The 19,222-nt window shown below is 39.6% G+C and overlaps 1 protein-coding gene across 1 annotated transcript in view; it reads right to left on the reverse strand.

Moving 5' to 3' along the window:
- The window catches only part of KCNH5 (potassium voltage-gated channel subfamily H member 5), a 467,739-nt gene that overhangs the window by 297,909 nt on the left and 150,608 nt on the right, over window positions 1-19,222 (reverse strand). The window contains exon 7 of the mRNA XM_007949104.1: window positions 12,947-13,373. Coding sequence (XP_007947295.1) covers window positions 12,947-13,373 — 427 coding nt within the window. The remainder of the gene's footprint in view (window positions 1-12,946; window positions 13,374-19,222) is intronic.

Raw genomic sequence — 19,222 nt, forward strand, 5'->3', positions numbered from 1 at the left:
ACTGCCTCAGAAACCCAAGGAGGGGTCGCTATGAGTCAGGGCCGACTCGAAGGCACATAACAACATATATATATATACACATATAATATGTGTGTATATATATATATATAATATGTGTGTATATATATACATATATATATATAAAATCCAAAAACAACAGAGAAGTATACCCTGCTTCCTATTCCAAGCTGTGGGATATGATAGACTTAGATGATCTGTAGAACCATAGGACAGACACAGCAGTCAAAGGACATTTTGAAAGGTGAAACAAAGTGAGATCAGGGAGGTAGAAGAGGGGGCAAAGTGTCACAAACTAACTCAACTCTGTTATAGAAAAATGAAGTCAGTCACACATTCATGCATTTTTTGGGGGGGGCATAAAAATTTAAATTCACTACTAAGATAGGTCAGGAGCTCTGGTAGCATAGTGCCTAAGGCACCTGACTACTAACCAGAGTTTGAACCACCAGCCACTCCTCAGAAGGAAGGTTGGGCAATCTACTTCTGTAGTGATACTGCCTCGGCATCCCAAGGAGGGGTCGCTATGAGTCAGGTCCAACTCGACAGCACATAACAACAACAACACTAAGATAGGTCTGGAGAAGTAGTGAGGCTTTGCTTCAAATTTATAGCTTTTCAAGTATGAAGTATAAAAAATCAATTGATTTGCTCAAAGAGAATTTAGTAAGCACAAACTATATTCCTGTTAGGGCCCTGGCAGTGCAGTGGTTAAGCATTCCATTGCTAATTGAAAGGGTTGGTAGTTTGAAATTACCAGGTGCTTTGGGAGAGAAAGATGTGGCAGTCTGATCCTATAATGTTTTACAGCCTTGAAAACCCTACAGGGCAGTTCTACTCTGTCCTATAGGGTCACTGTGAGTCAGTCAACTTGCCGAAAATGGGTTGGGTTTTATATTTCTATTACACCACGGATAGAGTTGAACCAGATACATGCAAGGTCCCTGCTTTCATGGCTCCCATTTCAGTTGAGTCAAGGAATATTAAAAAGAGAGAGAAAGAGAGAGAACTAAAGACTATAATTACAGACCACCATTAAAGGGATGCTGAGAGATATAGTGACAGGGACACTTTAGGCAGGGTGATGAAGAAAGGTTTCACAGCAGAGAAAAAAAGTAGCATGAATAATCCTTGATTATTTTTCCCAATGTAGAGCTAGATGGTAAACAGAGGCCTCACTGGAGACTCCCTTCCCTCCTAGCAACATCACTTTAACGCATTCCATGCTCCAAATATTTTTCCTCTCTCTCTGAAGTCTCAGTACCTCTTTCCTCCTCTTGTGACAGTGAGCTAGTTTGAAACACAATCCATAATAGGAAGTAGAGACTTACACATTTTAGAGAATAAAATGGAACTTTCACAGGGGACTTCTGGAGTCAAAAACACACAAACCAGGATTTCTAAGTGTGGGGACATGAGGCAAAGTGTTCATAGAAGTATCTGTATATGAAAGTTAACTGATCCCCCAGAAATCACTCCTTCTTAGCAAACACTGCTCAGACTATGAGGAGAGTTTCTCTTATCTTATGATAATTTGTTCCCAATACTGCAGTTTTTACCATTTGAGGAGGAGATAGAGTAAAACAGTTCTTCAGATCAGGTGGGAGGAGAACTAGAGACAGGGAAGCGTTGAAGAAGTCAAGGTCATGTTTCCATATGGGCAAAAAGCTAACCATGAAATTTAGCAAATGTACTCTGAGAGGTGATATAGGGGAAGAAATCCATCTTCAATAGGGAGTAAATAGAGATAAGGAAGCGAAGACATGTGCTTGCTTAAAAAGGGAAGAATAAAAAAAGATAATAGGTCAAGAGAAACCAAGGTCAATCATTTCATTCACATACGTATATTTTTTTAGTATTGAAGAGGCATAAGCATGTTTTACAGGCTGATAAAAAGGTGTCAGTGGAAAGGTTGATATAGACAACAGATGACAGAAGGAGAAACAGTTGGAGGAAAATCTCACCAAGCAACAAAGCATATCTATGTCCATATGCTGGATCACCCCCAATGGACTCTAGACTTATATGGGTAACTGCCCACTCAATATGACAAATGAGCATCCCCAACTTAGCCTAAACATTGCCTGCACCAAAAACCTTTAAGTAATTCCTGACCCTCTTTTTCTCTCATACTCCTCTATCGTGTTCGTCCTGACTGAAATATGCCCAGAGTCCTGACAAGTCTACCTAGCATCACCATCATCTCTCACCTTGCCTATTAACATGTCTCCATTCTTCCCTCCACTACCCTTGATGATTTATTTTCTGCACAGAAGCCAGAGTGATCTTCATAAAACGTAAGACAAATCATGCCACTCTTTGGTTCAAAATCCTCAAAAGTTTCCCCTCTGACTCAGAAAAAAAAGAAAAACTACTTTGGTCTTCAAGGCCCTTTTGTGGTTTGCTCCACCCCTTCCCCTAGCCCAGCCTTCCTAAGATGAGGCTCAGGATCTCAAAGAGATGCAATAGCTGACACCCTCTTCTTTCTCAGAGAAATAAGAGGAAGGCCAACTGCTGAGATGAAGTTTGGGGAGAAGTAGGACAAGAATGTGTAAGAACTACACAAGAATGACCGTTCAGCAAAACATGAGAGACAGAGTGTTGTTACACTGAGGAGATTACAACTAACGTCACAAAACCAAATTTATATAAATTGTTGAATGGAAAACTAATTGGCTTTGTAAACTTTCACCTATACCATAGTAAAACATGCAACAAAATAAAATAAAATCTCAGTTTAAAATAAATAAATGAGAGATGAGCTAAAATAATAAAGATTAGTGAGATTGCAAATCCTGCATTTTACCAGCATTTCAGTGGCACCTATTCACATGACTTCAGAGTTGAGTTATTGCTTGATGGTCCTAGAGCAACAAAGGAGGCAGGTGGATCCAGATGGGGAGTTTTTTGGGGCATAGTACAGCAAAAGAACAAGGAATGAAGGAATCTAGTGTAGATGCACATGTGTGTTGGGGGATGAGGGGTTGCTGTTCTCTGCCTAGGCCCTCATACCAGTTGTCAAAGAATTGATTCCAACTCATGGTGAACCCCATGTGTGTCAGAGTAGAGCTGTGTTCCATAGGATTTTCAATAGCGGATTTTTCAGAAGTGCATTACTAGGTCTTTCTTCCAAGGCATCTCAGAGTGGGTTTGAACTGCCAACCTTGAGCTTAGCCGCTGAGTGCATTAACCTTTGCCTTTGTACTACCCAGAAACTCCTGGACCTCACAATGAAAAGAATTTGGAGAAATATGCCCACTAAGAAGGTCTTTTGGCACCTTTTCTAAGAAGTGAGTCAAACAGGGACTCAAGGGCAGCCCATGTAAGAAGAGTTCCAGAGACCTGTGCCTCCGATCCCAAGTCTCATCAGAAGACTCAATATTAAACCTACCTTTTCTGTGCATAATACCTAAGGTATTTGACTGCTAACCAAAAGGCTCATCGTTCAAACCCACCAGGCACCCTTTGGAAGGAAGATTGGGCAATCTACTTCTGTAGAGATACTGCCTCAGAAACCCAAGGAGGGGTGGCTATGAGTAGGAACCAAGTCTATGGCAGTGAATTTGGTTTGTTGGTTTTTCTCCCCCTCCCCTAAAGTTAGCCCAGAGGCAGGAGTTTAAGCGTTCTTTCCTTTTCCATTCACTTTAAATCAGTGAGACTCTCAAAGAAGCCTCACAAGGTTTAAGACTTTTGGGGGTTGTTAAAAATAAAGTCAACTTGAAAGAAGATATGCTCTAAACGAGTACCTACAAACCTAGCTAGTTTCAAAGAGAATTTTTAAAAGCTTTCAATATCTCCCAAGAGCCAACTGGGTATCATTCCCCTCCAATAAAGATCATATTACACACAGACCAAACCAGCACCAGGTGTCTGGTACCTGACTCCCAGGAAGGCCTAACTCAGGAATCACAATTTATACAACTTTTATATAAGTAGATAAGAAGCAGTCACACAGGGACTGGTTTGGAAACTGATCCAAAGAAAATCCCTTCTCTGAGCATATCAAAGCAACTGCTAAAATGCAGGCATAAAAATTTTGGTGTATGACATTTATGTTACCAAATTCTAAATCTTCCATCTATGGATTTATGACACTTTCAATCTATGAAAAAAATTTCTAAGTATTTTATTTCCAAAAATATTAAAACTGTGTCAATTGATCCTTAACACCATGTATGTTAAAATCATGTTAAATCCCCACTGTTCCTTCACTAACAGAGCACCATCAGGTAACACTCTGTCCTAGCAACCTGCCTTCATAGAAATCAAAACTAAATTTATTTGACAAAACCAAACCGAACTAACTACCATCGAGATAATTCTGACTCATAGCAACCCTTTAGGACAGAGTAGAAGTGACCTACAATGTGTTTAAGGCTATAAATCCTCACAGAAGCAGATTGCCTCATCTTTCTCCCCTGGTGCAGCTGGTGGGTTGGAACCACTGGCCTTGTGGGTAGCAGCTCAATGTCTTAACTACTGTGCCACCAGAGCTTGAAGGTCATCAAACGATCCTATAGTTGTCGGTAATGAAAATCCCCTGACTAAAATACCTTTTCTTTGAAAATGGGATGTCATAAAGCAGTTTTCCAAGACATTATTATTATTATTATTATTATTATTATTTTGTAGCACAAAAGGAAAACACAAAGTATATTTTTCATTCAGGGAAAAAAAACTGGCAGCAAAAGACACTGCGTAGGCATAATCTGCCTGCATTAAGTTAATGGCTTCTGATAAATTTATTTCCCTTTGATACACAGAAAAAAAAAAAAAGGTATGGATCCCATAAAAACAAATTTCTGACATGTCTCCCTCTCTTCAACTGCCCAATGAAACTACTCATGGAAAGTCACAAATGACCTCCCATTCCAGCCATATCTCTCTTGACTTAAGCCAAAAACCAAACTCACTGCCATCAAGTCAGATCTGACTCATAGCAATCCCTCCTTGGGTTTCCGAAGCGGTATCACTATGGAAGTAGATTGTCCAACCTTCCTTCTGAGGAGTGGCTGGTGGGTTTGAATTGCCATTCTTCTGGTTATTGGTCAAATGCCTTAGGCACTTAGCCACCAGAGCTCCCCTCTCTTGACTTACTGTCCCATTTATCTTGTTGGCACCCCTTCCTCCTCAAAATTCTCTCATCTTTTATTAGCAACAAAGTCTCCTTCTGGAACCAAGCTTCCTTTCTGCACCTCTGATCTCTCTTCTTAGTACTCTCTGGCTTTTTCTTAAGTGTCCACCCTTAGCCACTTCACTCTGACTCTTCCCTGAGCTCTGTTGACATCAGCCAAAAAACCAAACTCACTACCATCGAGTTGATTCCAACACATAGCGACCCACTTTGGGTTCCAAGGTGGTAAATCTTGACAGAAGTAGATTGCCAAATCTTCCTTCCATGGAGTGGCTTGTAAGTTTGAACCACCAACCTTCTGGTTAGCAGTCAAATGCCTTAGGCACTATGCCACCAGAGCTTCTTGACATCAGTTACTTTCTATATACTGTGATTCCCAAAGAGATCTCTAAATGCCTCACATTAATCTATGGATCCCAAAACCATACTCTAACTTCCTAATGGATATCTCAAGTGAGTGACCTATAGGCTTCTCAAATTCAACATGTCCATAAAGGAGCTACTCTCTTCCCCCAGTAATATCTGCCCCTTCTTTTCAGTCTTTGAGTGCTTACAACAGATGACGTATGGTCTGTAAAATCTAAGATAGTTACTATCTGACTCTTCACAGGAAAAAAGTTTGCTGCCCTAACCTTTATCACTCTCCATATACCTATCATCTTAGTTACGTCTCCCTGGATTGCTACAACAGCCTTCTAATCAATTTCTCTGCTTGCAGTCTTTTTCTCTTTTAACCCATCTTCCACACTGCTATCACTTCTTTAGAATCAAATCCTTCTCTTTTTTTCAAATCTTTCTTATTTATCCCACATTTGGAATAACAGACAAACTCCTTATCAAGCTATGTCAGGCCCTTTGACATCTCATCACATTCCTACCTTTCTACCTCTCATTGCATTCACTTTCTACTCATATCAAAGTGAAATGCATAGAGTTTCCCAAAAAGGCCAAGCCATTTCACATCTATGTTTTTTCACATGTGATCCCTATGCCTAAAAAAGCACTTACGTCTTTCCTTAGTGATATACCTGTTTTTTGGATTCTAAGCTCTAGAGTCATTTCCTTCTAGAAATCTTCTTGGACTTCCTCAACTATGCTTGGTGAGCCTTTTTCATTCATTCATTCATTCACCATATATTTAATGATGTTGTGTATCAAGTATGCACAATGCCTGTGCTAAACATATAATGGCACACTTGACTCAGACTCTTGTGAGCCTTACCATTCAGTGCCATTTCTTAGTCCCCTATTATAGTCTAAGGTCTGAGACTAGTTCACAGTATAAAGGTACATAGTCCCCACTGCTGCTGTTTTTACATGCTGTCAAGTTGGCTCTGACTCATAGTGACCCTATGTACAACAGAACGAAACACTGCCTGGTCCATTATATCAGTGTTTCACTGTTTTTCATAAGGTTTTCCACTGGCCAATTCTTTAAGAAGTGGATGGCCTCTTTCTTCTTCTGCGTCTGTCTTAGTCTGGAAGCTCCACTGAAACCTGTCCACCATGGATGACCCCGTGGCAGAGCCTCCAGCCTCACAGCAACACGCAAGCCACCACAGAGTGACAAACTAACAGACACGTGGTAGATATAGTCCCTGGGTGGGGCAAATTGTTAAGCACTGGACTACTAACCAAAAGCTTGGTGGTTCAAACTCACTCAGATTTGCCTTGAAAGTATGGCCTGGTGATCTGCTTTTGAAAGGTCACAACTTTGAAAACCTTATGGAGCAATTATACTCTGCACATCTGAGGTTGCCATGAGTCAGAATTGACTTGATAGCAATTAACAACAACAACAAAGAGGGAGAGCTGGAGAGAGAGATTGAGAGCTAGCTGGGTGATTTTCTTGTCTGGCACCTTTACCACACCACTAGCTCACTGAAGAAAGGAAGGTTATCTAGTTATTTCCCTAATACAAATGCCTCACAGAGCACCTAGCACAATGTTGAATGAATGTTAATGGATACAAGGTCACAGGTAGTTTCAGAGCCCAAGATTCTTGCAAATAATTCACGTTAGTTAATAAGCCACTGAGAAATCTCCTTCTTGTTTTCTGGAAAAACTTAACTTTTGTCGGGAACTTAATAAAAATGTAACTAGGCATAAAAAGAAACATGTGTATAATGGAACATTTCTGCAAAAGTTACAAGTTCTAATTTGAATAAGAAACAGGGAATAGAGTACACATCACTCAGTCTTTTTTCCTAAGTGCTGAACTGTTTATCTCAAAGCACTAAACCATGAAAAAAGATGCTGATAACCCTGAACTCTGGGCTCCATGAAATGTTTTTCCTCATGGGACACTCAGTTCTTTAAAGAAAGAGAAGAAAGAAAAAGTCTTTTTTACAAGCTGGGGTAAAGCAAACACAAAGAATTGACCCAGTTTCCAAAATAAACGTTAAGCTTAAAACTATCTCCATCTGGCTAAAACTAAAACCAGAACTGAAAATCAGCATGTTCACACTCCATTTTCTACCTATACCACAATAACAAGGGCAAGAAAAAATTTTACATATAATAATATTATATGTGAGTCATCTAAGGTCTCAAATCAAGATTTCTAGAAGAATTTTTTTAAAACATCAGAAAAGGGCCACAACTCACTTTTAAACCTGCCTGGCCATCCATCTAGTAGCTCTGGTTAAGGCATTGGGCTGCTAACCAAAAGGTTGGTGGTTTAAACCCACCAACTGCTCCATGAGAGAAAGATGAGGCGGACTAATTCCATAAGGATTTACAGCCTTCAAAACACTATGGGGGTCGCTATGAGGCAGAATCAACTCATGGCAGTGGGTTTGGTTTTGATCATCCACCTAGGCTATACCCCTTCAGGGTCCTCACTTAGCATGGGATACAGATTTTCTCTGGCTTTGGGCCCTATTCTGTGAGACAAATGCCTTTCCATCTTGCTAACTGCCTAAGTTCTAAATGAAAAGCACTTCTCTTTCCAAGAGCATATTTTCTTTTCCATTATATTCCCTGACAGTTTGCCCTCTCAACTCTTCATTGAACAAACTCTATATATAAGGTAAACCTTGCTCTCCCTAAAACAAGGTATGCAGTATACGTGAAGAGCCCTAAACATCTTTAAAGGACAGCTCTTCTTTTTCTATGTTAAGTGCATCTCAAATGACTAGCCCCATTCCACGGGCAATGGCATGACTGTACTCACAGAATCTTAGGTGTACAGAAAGTTGGCACTGAAAGGTATCTTAAATAACATTTCTTTCAACTCCTGAACTTTGAAATGGAAAAAAACTAATATGCAGGGGAATCCAAAGGCTCTGCAAGGACACACAGGGCCTTGTTCCCAACTTTTAAATGCTCTCAGTCTCTGGGTCTCCCCATCTTCTATTTGTTTCCTCCCTTTCCTATGGGGGATGGTTAGCACAATGCCTATCATCTAGACTTGGTTTTTATTTGAACCCTACCAAAAAAAAAAAAAACACCAAACACACTCACTGCTGTTGAGTCAATCCAGACTCACAGAGATCCCTCCCCTTGAGTTTCCGAGGTGGTATCTCTACAGAAGTAGATTGCCCAATCTTCCTCCCAAGGAGTGACTGACTAAAGGGTTTGAACTGCCAGACTTCCGTTAGCAGTCAAATGCCTTAGGCACTATGCCACCAGAGCTCCCACAGAGGGCGCTAAATGAACTCATCACTCTGAGAATATGATGCATGGCATAGGTCTCCTCTGCATGATGCTGAGTGACCAGTGTGTAACTAATTGCTCCCCAGTGGTACTTAACCACCCACTTAGAGATTCAAATTTCCCTTCATGCACATCCCACTGGCAGATGGTCTCGTTATACTTCTAAATGTGCTAACCCATTTGCCTGCTGCATTATAAACCTTATCATTCAATTAGAGAAAGAATGTAGACTGAGCTATCATCAATTACATCCTATTTGAAAATTGCCCATTCTCATCATGAGACTGGGATTCCTCTCTACCAGTTAAATCTCAGCAATTTTCTTATTTATAGTTTTTAGTTTTATTTTTAAGACTCAGTTTACATGGCATCACAGCAGAACAGCATCTGATCATCATATACCATGTAAATCAGACTGCCTTAATTTAGCAACCATGCAGATATTAACAGAAAGAGTAAATATTCCTTTTAAATAAAATGAAAACCCGAAGTCCAACTTTGGAGTCCTCTGATGTATATCTGCATGTTTTCCCTGGGTGGTGCAAACAGTTTGCACTTGTCTACTAACTGAAAGTTTGGCAGTTCAACCCCCTCCCCAGTGGTACCATGGAAGAAAGGCCTGACAATTTGCTTCAAAGAGATTACAGCCAAGAAAATCCTGTGGAGCTCAGTTCTACTCTGTAACGCACAGGGTCACCTTGAGTCACAACTCACTCAGTGGCAATGGTGGATAGGAGACCTTCATGTTTCATAATATATTGACTAATGTATTAAAACATTATACATATAATATATTAAAGCATTATACATATATACATATAAAAGTTCATATATATATGGAGATAAACTTATGGTTGAACATAAATTGAGAATAAAAAGTTATTCATCCTCTTTATTTATATATTTGCTTCATTTATAAAATTATAATGAAAATATGCAAGTGTATAGATATTTTCTATAGATGACTGAATTAAACTAAAATAAATTTTATGTCATAATTTGTGACAAAGAAGGGTCCTAAGTAAGTAATTGCTTTCTTGATAAACCTTTAGAAGAGGATTAATAAAAATTCATTAAGAAGACAAAAGGCTGATCATATCAGCCAAATTACATGCTTATATTCCTTTCTTTTATACATCAAAACACATCATCAGTGTACTTAGGTACTTTCTGAATGGCAGCAAAATTAATCAGTCTGCTAATCTTTGGAAAATAGAAAATTATTAAAGGCTCAATGATAAGATTATGTAAATTAGAAAACATTTCAAGAAGGCATCATTAAGTATTTACTGAGCAAAGGAGCAAAACCATTATCCACATACTAATATAAAAAATATATATGCTATTTTCTACAGCTGCAGAACTAAACTACAAATCTATCCTCTTTCACAAAAGCCCTTTGATAGTGAATTTCATGGACAGCAGTAGAGTCACTGAGTTCATTCATGAATGAACAGATATACAAGAATAAGGGACCTGATTATCTTGGGGGAGTGATGGCTGCAACCAGAGCCATGGAGGTAACTCAGTGCATGGAACATGCCAAAACTGAGAAAAGACAAATTTGAGGGGAAGACATACATTGAGAAGAACCAAAAGACCTTTCTAGTTCAGGAATCAGAACAGAAAGATTCTCCACCTTAGGCAAACGTAGGAACAAATTCTTGAGTAGTAAGTAAGGGAAATACCTTGGCCTCTGCTGACATGGAAGGGATCTGGAAGGAACACCAGGATCTGGGATTAAGGGGGAGGCCAAAGTCATGAATTTGGATTAAAGAATTGCCTACTATATAAATAAGAAGAGTGCCTTGAGACTGTGTCCCTGGACAAAGTGCACATGTAAATCAGCATTAAGGTAGCAAAAATCCAGGAGTCACAAAGTAAAGGCCATTAAGGAAAGAAGAGACATCAGAAAGGACTTAGAAACTGGAATTGCTGCCCTTGAAATTTATAAGTTTTGCTGGATGTCAAGAAAATCTCAGATGCCTTTTTATAGAAAAAGAGGTTATAATCTATTAGTAGTGATTATTTATATCAGCAAGATATAGGCAGTTAATATCTCCAATAACTTTTTGACAAAACATTTTTCTCAGTTATTGAATTATAAGGCTGTAAGTAGTGTTTCTGGGAAATTATAAACACAGGGAGAAGTTGAGAAAGTGCTGTTACATTGTGGGGACTGCATTCAATGTCAGTAAATAAAACATGTATGAACAGTTGAATGGAAAACCAATTTGCTCTGTAAATTTACACTCAGATCACAATAAAAAGGTTAAAAAAAAACTTTTTTAAAAAATTGGACTATGCTCAAGTGTAAGCCACAAAAAAAAAATCAATATATAAATATCAAAAGTAATACTGTACTAAATACTACATCTGGCAAAATGTTGTCTCCTAAATTTCTGAAATACTTTTTTCCCAGTACATCATATCACTTTTGGTGACTATGTATCAGTTTAACTGATCACCAGGATCCTGTGAATAAGAATGTTTTTCTCCTAAAAGTCTCTGGAGCAGCACTTACAATTCTCACTCTCCCTCACGTTGTAACATTTAACTGGAAAACAGAGCCTGTATGTTCTTGTTTCTGGACATGTGAAAGAGTATTGGAGCAACAGGAGGGAAAACTGTTAACATTGGTGCTGGCAACTACTTGCTTTGTTGTTGTTGTGAGGTGCCTACGAGTCAGTTCTGACTCACAGGGACGTTAAGTACAACAGAATGAGACATTGTCCGGCCTTGCACCATCCTCACAATCATAGCCATGTTTGAACCCATTGTTGCAGCCACTGACTCTCCATTTTACCAAAGATGAGGTCCTTCTCCAGGATTGCTCCCTTCTGATAACCTGTCCAAAATGCATGAGACATATTTTGCTTTCAACTTATGATACCGACACTTCATGGGTCAACCAATACCCCTGGACCCCAACATTCTTCCTATCAGTGTCAAAATCTAAACTTCTGTCATGCAGAACCTCAAAAAGGAAGAGTGACACAAACACCAATGACTGTATAATACAAATGCTTTGAGGTGCTCATAAAATCATGGTAATTATGCCCACTCCCTCCATCACAAACACCTTGAGGTTATTCTAGATATCACAACTCTAAAACCAAAAAACCAAACCCACTGCCATTGAGTCAATTCCAACTCATAGAGACCCCCATCGGGTTTCTGAAGCAGTAAATCTTCACAGAAGTAGGTTGTCTGGTCTTCCTTTCACGGAGTGCCTGGTGGGTTTGAACCACCACCCTTCTGGTTATCAGTGAAATGCCTTAGGCACTATGCCACCAGAGCTCCTTAATGTCAGAACTGGGCTAGGGTAAATTGTCTCAATCATCTTGAAGGTGTGGATGGTGGAAAGATCTTTTAAAACAGCTTCTTTTGCTGTATTTCTTAAATGTTCTGGTTCTCTGACATCATCCATCTATCTGATTATAGCATGCAGTTTTGGCATTCTGCTTCCAAGAACATCACCCAGACACTTAGCACTCAGGTATTCATGCTAAATCTTAGACACTCTTTTAGTTGCTGAATAAGCTTATATTTATCTTTTCATTTTCTCATACAAGCATATAGTGAAACTAGAATGTTTGAAATGAAAATTATATTTATATACTTTTTTTTTTAACTAGTCTTAATTATAAAACATTACAGAAAAACTGCATTCTGAGATCAACTTTAATTCAGGAATTCAACTATTAACTAACACATTTTCCAGACTATGTATCTCACATTAGATTCCGTCATCTTTTTTGAAACTTAACACATAACCAACAAAACCTACAGAATGTGCCAGATGCCTTCTACCTAGATGCTGGTCCCCTTCCAGACAGCTGTACTAGTGAACAGAATTAAACCAAAGAGTTCTCATTCTGATTTTCTGTTTGTTTGTTTGTTTAAGCACTCTGTCCACATTGGGGTTTTTTTGTATTAATACATTCTAGAAAGTAAACAGAAATATATTAATTCAGATTTTCATTCTTTAAAGCTGAATAAAATCAAACCAATGTATATGACATGAATTACATACTTTGCTGTAGAACAAAGTAATTTCATTTCAGTCCTATCAGAGATTTGAGCCAGGAATATTGCTAACGATAACTATAACAATAACAAAAAGAAAATACTTACAGCCAACCATCATCATGGCTACCGAAAACATCTTCTCCACATCTGTGGTAGGAGCTATGTTTCCAAATCCTATGGTTGTAAGGCTTGTCATGGTAAAGTAGAGAGAGGAGACGTAGAGTGAGTCCTTGCTGGGTCCTCCTTCCCATATCCCTGCACTGGTATTGTATCGATACGGAGTCCCAATGCTCAAGGCCAGCTGGTACAGCCAACTGTCTATTTGGATGGTGTTGGTTACTTCATCAATGACCTCATAGTCTCCAATGCTGTACCATATGCAGGCCAGCCAGTGGGCAACCAGTCCAAACACACAGACCAGGAGCACGAGGACTGCTGCTCCATACTCTAAGTAATGATCCAGTTTCCTAGCAACACGACCCAGTCGTAAAAGGCGCACCACTTTCAAAGAACTAAAGAGACTGCTGATACCCTGTATAAAAGAGAAAAAAAAAAAAAATCAACATGATGCTTCCAGAAAAGAAATTGGGCCAAAAATACAATGGCTTACCTTCATGAACTTAATCATCCATTTACATACTAAGAGCATACTCATAATGTATATCTCTGACTTCAAGTTAAAAAAAAAAAGCCAAAATGATAAAAAAAAAGAGATACTTTCCTACTCAGAAGTAAGATATTTGTAAATTATTATATAAAACCATTTTTCAGTAGCTAGGGAAGATCATTTATTTTCATAAATAGAATATAAACAGCACAGAGAAAAACTTGTGTCAAACCAAATAAGAAAATTGCTAAAGTACAATACACAGAGTATAAAAATAAGGATGATGAATCCAGACATTTTATGTCTTCTTCCTATAAAATATCTCTACTCTAAATGGTTTCTCTTTACATCTTATTTTATAATAGCTATAAACAGCAGGACTTTTGTAAAAGAGAGCTCAATCTCACTGGTAAGCAGAAAGGAAACACCTCTGTGCACGTGGAGGGAATGAACAAAGATCTCTGTTGGCCCCACAGGCCACAACAAGTGCTAACTTTGTCCAACCAAGCAACTGGCTGCTATCCAGTCAGTTCCAACTCATGGTGACCCCGTGTGCGTCAGAACAGAACTGTACTCCCCAAGGTTTTCAATGTCTGATTTGTTTTGAAAGTAGATCACCAGGTCACACTTCCAAGGTGCCTCTGGGGGGACTCAACATCTCACCTTTTAGTTAGCAGCCAACAACATTAAGCCTTTTCACCACTACTAAATTTGCAGAACACTGAAAAAGTGAAATGAGTTGAACCTAAAATGGTCACAAAGCCTACTGAAGCCTACTATCCTTTGGCAATAGTTAGAGAAAAGAACGTCAAAAGGGAACAGCGGCAAGAAAATTCGTGTTTTGTTAAGAAGCTTAAATTACCAAATAAAGTATTGTCCAAATGAATCTAGCATAAGTTAGCAGTACTGGGCCACGTGGAAGAATTGGTAAGTGAAGTGGAAACTATGTGCCATTTATAAGAATCTAATTATGGCATCCTAAAGTTCTCTATAGTTTTTGTTTTGTTATACTATGCTCTATACTTTTGTACATGCTTGAAACACTAAAAATTAGGACATTTTTAAAGGGTAAATCAGTAAAATTCAGAAAAATTGGCATAATTCAGGGTTATGAGAGGGTGAAAGGTAAAAAGATTCAAGAGGGTTGGGATGTCCTCAAAAAATGGAACTGTGGAATCATGAATAATACAAACAAAAATAAGCATCTACTGAGTAGTTACATGGCAGGCTCTGAGTCAGGCCCTGGGGACATTAAGATACATATGCCTGTTTCTGTGCTAAAGAAGCCCACAATTGGCATGTGTGAAAAACTCAAACAGGTAAATTTAAAAATAAAAAATATTGCCGTACATGAAGTTTAGCTCAAATTTCTACAGGAACTATGGAACTTCTCTTTATATATTACAGAGAAAAGTCATTTCTAAATGAACAACTAAAAACAAAGACAGGAACAGAGGAATCATCCTCATTCAAACTGAAAACCAGCTTCAACTCCAAACTAGACCGTGAAGAATGGGTCCTACTAGAATTTGGTCCAACCAGTAGGAGCACTCACTCCCCTGCTCTCTGGCATGACACCTAAAGGAAGTGGACTATCCTGAGAAGCAGCTGCTCATGACTCCATTCAATCACAAAACACATTTTCCACAGCCATGTCTAACACTAAGTACATATTATTAATTATTTTGTAAGCATTGTAAACTCTCCCTGCCATGGGTTTTTTGGCACCAATTTCTCCTTGTTTTCAGCCAACTCCCCATTGACATGTCTTTCTAATTTGTTTTCTATGGCTACCTTTCTCCATACTTCCATTATGGATTAGAATTCTCATCATGAATGGTTGATTTGATGCGTATCTATGTTTCAACCACCTTCTATATATGGATGATTCGCAGTCCACTTCTCAGCACAAAACTCCCTCCTGAGTTCCCAGCATGAAATCCAAATGCCTGCTGTACATTTCCATTTGAATGTCCCATAGGTGTCAAAAAGGTAGTAAGTTCCGAAGGAAGTCCTTCTCTCATATCAGTTCTCCAACTCCTACTCTAGGAGTTACTCAAGTGAATAACACTACCACCCACCCAGTCACTCAGACCTGGGGCTGAGGCTCAACTCCTCCCTTTCTTCCTGCCACATCCAGCCTGTTTCCAAGTCCTGAGCATTTCACCACCCAAAGTGCCTTTAGAATTGCTCAAAATAAATCTACTTAATACATTTCTCAAAAAAATTCCCTTTTCTAGTTCCTTGCCCAAATCTTAGAATTTGTTTTCTGTTTTTGTTTTTTCTCATTTGTATGACAAGAATAGCCTCTCCATTGGTCTCTGTTCTGGTTACCTAGTGCCACTCTAATGAAAAATATACCACAAATAGGATGGCCTTAACTAACAGGTGCTTATTCTTACAATTTGGAGGCTTTAAGTCCAAGTTCAAAGTGCCAGGCTTTAGGGGCTGGGTGAAGGCCCCTCAATTCTGGGGTCCAGCTCTGCCTTCTGCTCCTGGCCCACTGGAGCTAGAAGTGTTTCTTCACTCAGACAGCTGCTGGTTGCTGAGGCTAGAAACCCAAGGTGAACAAGTAAAAAGGCACAGTCCCGATGTTACCAAACCACACGGCAGGCCATTAACTTAAGTCCATTCTAAGTCCCATGGTCGGCAGAGCATAGCAGGCTGCTGAGCAACAACATGGCTATATGCAGGGTCCAAGCATGCCATAGGCTAGAGACCATTCCCAAGACTTCTCCTTATATACAGGAAGCAGACCACATCCCAAAGGCAGCTACTCAGCTGCTTGTGGTAGATCCCACCATGGAGTTGATTGCCAATCTCATCATGGGGAATAACTATCACCAGATACCCAGCCACTCAAACAGACCCAGCCAAGTTGACACACAAACATAACTACCACAGTCTCCTTATTTTCACTACCTCTAATTCACAGAGCACATTATACAAATAACCATGTGTTCTGGTTACCTAGTGCTGCTATGACAAGAATATACCACAAATGAAATGGCCTTAACAAACAGAAGATTATTCTCTTACAGTTTGGAGGCTTTAAGTCTGAGTTCAAAGTGCCAGGCTCTAGGGGCTGGGTGAAAGCCCCTTGACCTTGGGCTTTAGCTCTGCCTCTTGCTCCCAACTAGAGGCTTTTCTTCACTCAGATAGCTGCTGGCTGCTGAGACTGACAAGCCCAAGATTGACAAGTAAAAAAGCATAGTCCTGATGTTACCAAACCACACAGCAGGCCATTAATTCAAGTCCATTGTAAGTCCCAAAGTTGGTAGAGCAAGGCAGGCTGCTAAACAACAACATGGCTACATGCAGGGTTCAAGTGTGCCATAAGCTAGAGACCATTCCCCAAGGCTTCTCCTTATATACAGGAAGCAGACCACATCCCTAGGGCAGCTAGCTATTCAGCTGCTTGTGGTAGATTCCACCATGCAGTAGATTACCAGCCTCATCATGGGGAACACTACCTCCAGCTGCCCAGCTGCTCAACCAGACCAAGCCAAGCTGACACATAAACTTAACTACCACACCGTGGTATTATAAAATGCCATCTATTTAATCATGTTATTATCTTATCTAAAATCATTTAAATGTTTTCTCATTACTTTTAGGATGAAATATTAAGTCCCTATTAACTATGACACGCAAAATACTTTAGGACCCAGAACCTACCTACCAGGCCAGCATCTCTCCCATCCATCCCTTCATGTTCCTGCTATAATGAGCTATTTGCAGTTCCCAAGAGAAGTGTTAAGAAGAAAGGGAGGGAGGGAAGGAGGAAGGAAGGAGAAAGAAGGACTAAAAACTATACTAAATTTGAAAATGTTGAAGAAACTAGAAAAAAAGGAGATGGGAGCAGGGCATGAAAGCTGTCTTCAAATATGTAACTCATGGACCAGAGATCAGCTGATTCTGTATAATCCTAATGTGTGTAACCTGAATCAATGGTTGGAGATACAGGGAGAGAATGATGCAAGAAAGATTTCAACAAGCCAGTATCATACACTTTCACAAAGTAAACCAACCAGGAAACTAGATCATTTATCACTACTTGGAAAGATAGACAGGGAGGAGTCCTGGCAAGATGGTGGAAGAACTACTCAGATCCTCTGCACCAAAGCAATGAGAAATCAATTGAAACCAATACAGAAGATGATCCAGGAACCCTGAGTTTAGCAGGGAAAGATAAAGAAGCAAATTAAATACCAAATTGTAGAAGATGCTGAATGAAATAGTGAGCAAGGACACAAACAGCTGTGGACTGCTGGCTTGACTCTGTCCTGAGAACACAGCCATTTTGGATATATCCCAATGGCAAACTAAGAATTGGCTCTGCTCACCAAGGTGTAATGGGCAAAGACTGCACTGATATCTGACAACCAGAAGGGAGAATAATGAGTAAGGGAATAGGTGGACCCATGGATGCCAGTAGTTGTTCTGAGGGCACAGCCATTTTGGATGTTTCCAAGCAGCCAGCACAGCTGTTTTGAGTGTGTGTGAATGATGTTCTTGCTTGGACTGTGACCTGGGACTAGGCTCCACCTGCTGGAGACAGCACCAGCAATCTGACTGGAGACTAACAACTGGAGACTTGGGATATTTCCCTTGTTACTCTTGTGCCCTGGGCCCTCTTGGTGAACAAGGATGTGGCCACCACTACTCCCCACATCCACCTTCTTGACTTGCAGGGTTTCATCCCAGTCTGTGCCCTGGCAGAGCCTGGGTGCCTTGCCCCACTCCCCACAGTTTTGTTTTTATTTATTTTGAAGTTATTCTTTTTATCTTCTGCTGTTTCTTCCTCTTATTTCCCTCTTTCCCATCCCTGGTTCTTTTCTTTGTTTTTTTTTTTTTTTTTCTTTTTTCTCTTCCATTTTCCTGATTTCCTTCTTTTTCCTTTCCTTTGGTTCTTCCTATCCCTTCTTTTCACTTTTGTGGCTTTCTCTATTCTTTCACTCTTGCTCTGTCCTCTCATTCCTCCCTCCACAGATATTGTGACTTTTTTTCTTTTTCTCATTATCTTTCTTTTATCCTTTTTAAATATATTTTGAAATTTTTCTTATTTATTACATTTTTTTCTATTTTTCTGTTTATGTGGCTTGAGTTTTTTATTCTCTTATTTTACTTTTTTTGTGGTTTATTCATTTTGTTAATTTGATCTTAGTGGATGACAGCAACCTTTCCCACACAATCTAACCATACCTGCACCTTCTGTAGCCCCATCCACTGAGAGAGGGCCATTACTTGCTTTTGCACCAACTGACCAACCATAGATAGCAGTAAATACCAGCTCAACTCACCCTCAACTGCTCTTTAAGAACAGCAAACAGAGATCTGTGCATACACTGCCATTCTCTATCACATCCACCAGGAGGCAGGTCGTGAGTGCCCAAGTGCTAACAACTAGCAAAGAAAAGAGCACAGTACCCTGTTCACACAGATATATCAAAACAAAATAAAGGGGGAAAAAATCTTGCACAAATCACACCAACATACAACCACAAATTAAACATTTAAAAAAAAAAATCTTGTGAACAAAAGAACACCACAGTTCACACACAAAAAATACAAGACAAAGCAACAGAAGCAAGGGACCAGGATAAAACCAAAAACAAACCCACAGTCACTGAGTAGATTCTGACTCAGTGACCCCCACAGGATTTCCAAGGTGGTAAGTCTTTACAGAAGTAGACTGCCCAGTCTTGCTTATGCAGAGTTCCTGGTGGGTTTGAACCACCAGGGACCAAGATACAAACCTAGAAAACATCCCT

This window comes from Orycteropus afer, unplaced genomic scaffold, assembly GCF_000298275.1.
Source record: "Orycteropus afer afer isolate SDZICR_OR568_19922 unplaced genomic scaffold, OryAfe1.0 scaffold00237, whole genome shotgun sequence".
Classification (NCBI taxonomy): domain Eukaryota; kingdom Metazoa; phylum Chordata; class Mammalia; order Tubulidentata; family Orycteropodidae; genus Orycteropus; species Orycteropus afer.